This window comes from Natator depressus, chromosome 1, assembly GCF_965152275.1.
Source record: "Natator depressus isolate rNatDep1 chromosome 1, rNatDep2.hap1, whole genome shotgun sequence".
NCBI classification, from domain to species: Eukaryota; Metazoa; Chordata; order Testudines; family Cheloniidae; genus Natator; species Natator depressus.
In genome coordinates, this window is record NC_134234.1 from 161,656,482 (window position 1) to 161,660,119 (window position 3,638).

Here is a 3,638-nt window from a genome sequence, read left to right on the forward strand (position 1 = left end):
TGTTAATGTAGCCTCACACTCTACAAGGCAGCACGAATGGAGTGAGGGGAGACAGCATGGCAGACAGAGAGACACACACTGTGTGTGTGAGCGAGAAAGAGAGATGTGCATTGCCCCTTTAAGTAAGCTGACACCACTCTAAGTACATTGCCTTTTTAAGCAGATCATCAAGCTGAGACCACAGCTGCCTCCGTCCTGAGCCCTGTCGTGTTGTCCCCGTCCCTGCCCCTCCCCCGCTCCACAGAGATGGGGTACAGGAGTGGAAGGCAGGAGCAGGGGAGGAACTAGCCCCCTTCTTCCCTCCTCCCACCTCCCCGCCCCCGCACAGCAAGCAGGAGGCTCCCTGGAGCAGCTCCAAGGCAGAGGGCAGGAGCAGCACATGGCAGTGGGGGGAGGGACAGCTGAACTGCCGGCAATTGGTAGCCTGCTGGGTGGCTGCCACACAGGGAGCTTAGGGGAGCAGGGAGCTGATGGGGGGGGGGCTGCCGGGTACACCCTGGTTTCAAGCCCCCACCAGCTAGCTCCAACGGGCTGCTCTTCCTGCAAGCAGTGGACAAAGCAGGCAGCCACCAAACAACGTTAGAAGGGAGCATTGGGCAACTTTAAATGAGCATGTTCCCTAATTGATCAGCAACATAACAACGAAACAACGTTAACTGGGATGACTTTAAGTGAGGAGTTCCTGTACCTCGAACTCCTGGGTGCCGGTGATGGGGTGACAGGCAGACCGTGGTTTGCCACAGGGCATGTGCCGCAGCTTGAGCCCAGCCACACGAGGAGGGCAAGGAGAAGAGGGCTGGGCAGCAGGGGGCCCCACGTGACCTCTCAACAGCCGCCTGCTGAGCACTCGCGAGTCACGCTCGTGCTAGTTCCTCCCCTGCCCTGACCCAGCCAATAGGATCTGCACCTGCAAGTGCGGGGCGGGGCAGCCCGTAAGGCTAGGAGCCAGACATGCCAGATACTTCCTGACCTGGGAGCCACGTGTCAGGGCAGCTAGCAGGGAGCCTGCCAGCCTCACTGCGTGGTGCGACGGTGCCACCAACTGGACATGCAACGGCCCCATCAGCGGTGCTGATCGGAGCCACCAGGCTCCCTTTTTGACCGGGTGTTCTGGTCGAAAACCGGATGTCATACCAATAAATTAAAAACCAGCAGGATCTTATTAAAGGGAAAAAGGCAAAATACCACATTCATTGTGAATACAGAAAGAATCATAGTAAGCAGTTAGTTATAGATATAACATTCCATTCAATCTCATATTTATTCACACATTCATATATACAAACACACACACACACACACAGGTTCTGCAAGGTTGTTATCATAGTTACCAGCCTTAGAGTTGCTCATGCCAAGCCATGGCCAGGTGGTCTGGACATGAGGAGGGAGCAGGGCCTTGTCAGATTGTTCATCTGATGCTCCTGGAAGTTGGTTTGCAGAATCAGACCCCAATGTTCTCACTTTTTATTTTTATAGGAATTTCTTCCTATGCCAGTCTATGGGAATTGCTTCATCATGCTGTTGCTGAATCAATCAGCAGATAGCACATTCCTGACGGCTCCGTGCTGCTAGATGTTATCTTGTTCTTTGGTTCTCCCATTCTTGAGGCTGTTGGGTGGATTCCAGTCTGCCCTCCGGGGGTCCTCTGGTTATTTCCACTTGACACCTTCTTCAGCCGATGGACACTGGATTCTTAGACTGGCACCTCCCTGATCATTCAGTTATTATCCACACCAAGCATCCATCCACATACATCCTCTAGCTCTATTTTAATCACAATTGTTAATACAACAAAAGGGCGGGGAGTCTCTGGGTGCTGTTTCTGTTGTTACAAAGTATTGCTTTGAGTCTCTCTCTCTGTGAATTGCTTTGAGAACAGACTCTGTCTTAGAATGTAGTAACACAATTAGCAGCTTGCAAGTTTCACACATAGAGGGAGAGAAACAGTACCAAAAACCAAGAGACCTCTTAATTAATAATACCCTGGAATTTAAACTATGGGGAATCAAACTCATTTGTGATTTTAATACAGAACTTCTTTAATATGATCCAACACGGACACCTGGTAACCCTATTAGTGTGTAGAGTTAACCCCATGTATGGCTATGTAAGATTGGGGCCTAACACTGAAAGCCTACACTCTGCTAATAAATATACATAAGTATTGACTTGTGATCCATTCCCATATGATGGATATGTATTGTAGGTTCATCCAACATTTTCCCAGGTATGCATGATCTACACCTTCCATCATTTTTCAGCTGAGGGAGCTGCAGACAGGCTGCATCTCCAAATTGCTAGTCTTGCATTCTCTATGTAACAAGGCTACAGCGAATGGCAGGATCACTCATTATCCTTAGCAAGCAGAGCCAGCTTCAGCCATCATTGTCTTGTTGTAACGCCACCCCCCTGGTTGACCACTGACAGTGAAGATCAAACCTTGGACCTCTAGATTGTAATCCAGACCTGCCCGTATGGTTTGAGCTAAAAGACCTACCCTAGCCAAGGTTTGTAACAGGCTCATCAACCTCTGTGTAGCCTAGTTACCACCACAGGGGGCAGATACCACACTAAGCTGGGACAGGTTATGTTAATAAACACGGGGAGGTAGGCGAGGCGAGGGGGATGATTTTCAGATTGAAAAACATCCTGATGACAAAGTCCTTTACAGCTTGCTGCACAACTGGAGTTTAACTAGCGCGACAGAGCTATTATTTCCTGAGATCGCTCTGAATTTTGATCAGCCGTCTGAAAATACTAGCGCCGTGCACTGTCTGTTATGATGCTACTGAATAACACCAGTGTAATGAAAGCCATTATGAGATCATCACTTTCCTACCCTGTATCATCAGAACCTTCTGTGAACTTCAAAGCAACCCAGGGAAAGCAACATGTATCACTTTGTAAATCCTCTTTTAAAGCACATCATCCACAGGAGTTCCTTTGACACTGCTGCGAGGAAGCAGTGCCTGAAGTATTTAAAAGCACTGAGGACTCTGCAGTTTAATGGTCTCAACACCATCTTCTTAGGAGAAACTGATATTTCAGAATCTCTCATAACAGGGGAAAAGATACTGCAGGAAGACAGCCTGAATTGGCCAACATGGACACTCGTTCATGCTGCAAGCAGTCAAGGCTGGGTGCCTTGGAGATACAGAATATTGCTAAGAAATGAATTGCCCATGAAGCAGCATGAAGACATCTTTCAGGAATTCTGCGATTCTCTGAACAAGTTCTATGGGAAATGCATCATCATAGTGAGAGAGAAAAGGCAGACAAAAGAACCCACCGCTCAGGAGAAGATAACTCACCTGCAGGTCCCATCAGTCATTTACATGTCCAGCATTGAGTGCTGCCCTCAAATTGCTAAAGCCAATGGCCATGAGCTTCTCTCTGTGCCTCTGCCCTACAACTATCTCCACCCTATGGATGTAGCGTGGTCTTCTTTGAAGTGGTTTATTATCAACAACAGAAAGGAGTTTTGTCTGAGGTCCATTGAGAGAACTTACTCCTACAGGTGTATACTTTTCAGTGACTTGGTTGAGAAAGGACTAGAAAAGATGACTCCAAGCAAATGGAAGGTGGCGACTAACAAAGTGCGGAGGTGGGAGAATTACTACCTGGATACATTTGCTTGA

General features: G+C 48.3%; 1 protein-coding gene across 1 annotated transcript; it reads left to right on the forward strand.

The window, feature by feature from the left end:
* Positions 1–2,891: 2,891 nt before the first annotated feature.
* C1H21orf140 (chromosome 1 C21orf140 homolog) lies at positions 2,892–3,638 on the forward strand. The gene has a single exon (XM_074946590.1). It carries the CDS (start codon positions 2,892–2,894, stop codon positions 3,636–3,638), a length of 747 nt encoding a protein of 248 aa, XP_074802691.1.

Excerpts from the sequence above, each read along its gene's own strand:
- C1H21orf140 (XM_074946590.1), top strand. The coding sequence starts at position 2,892 with ATGTATCACTTTGTAAATCCTCTTTTAAAGCACATCATCCACAGGAGT.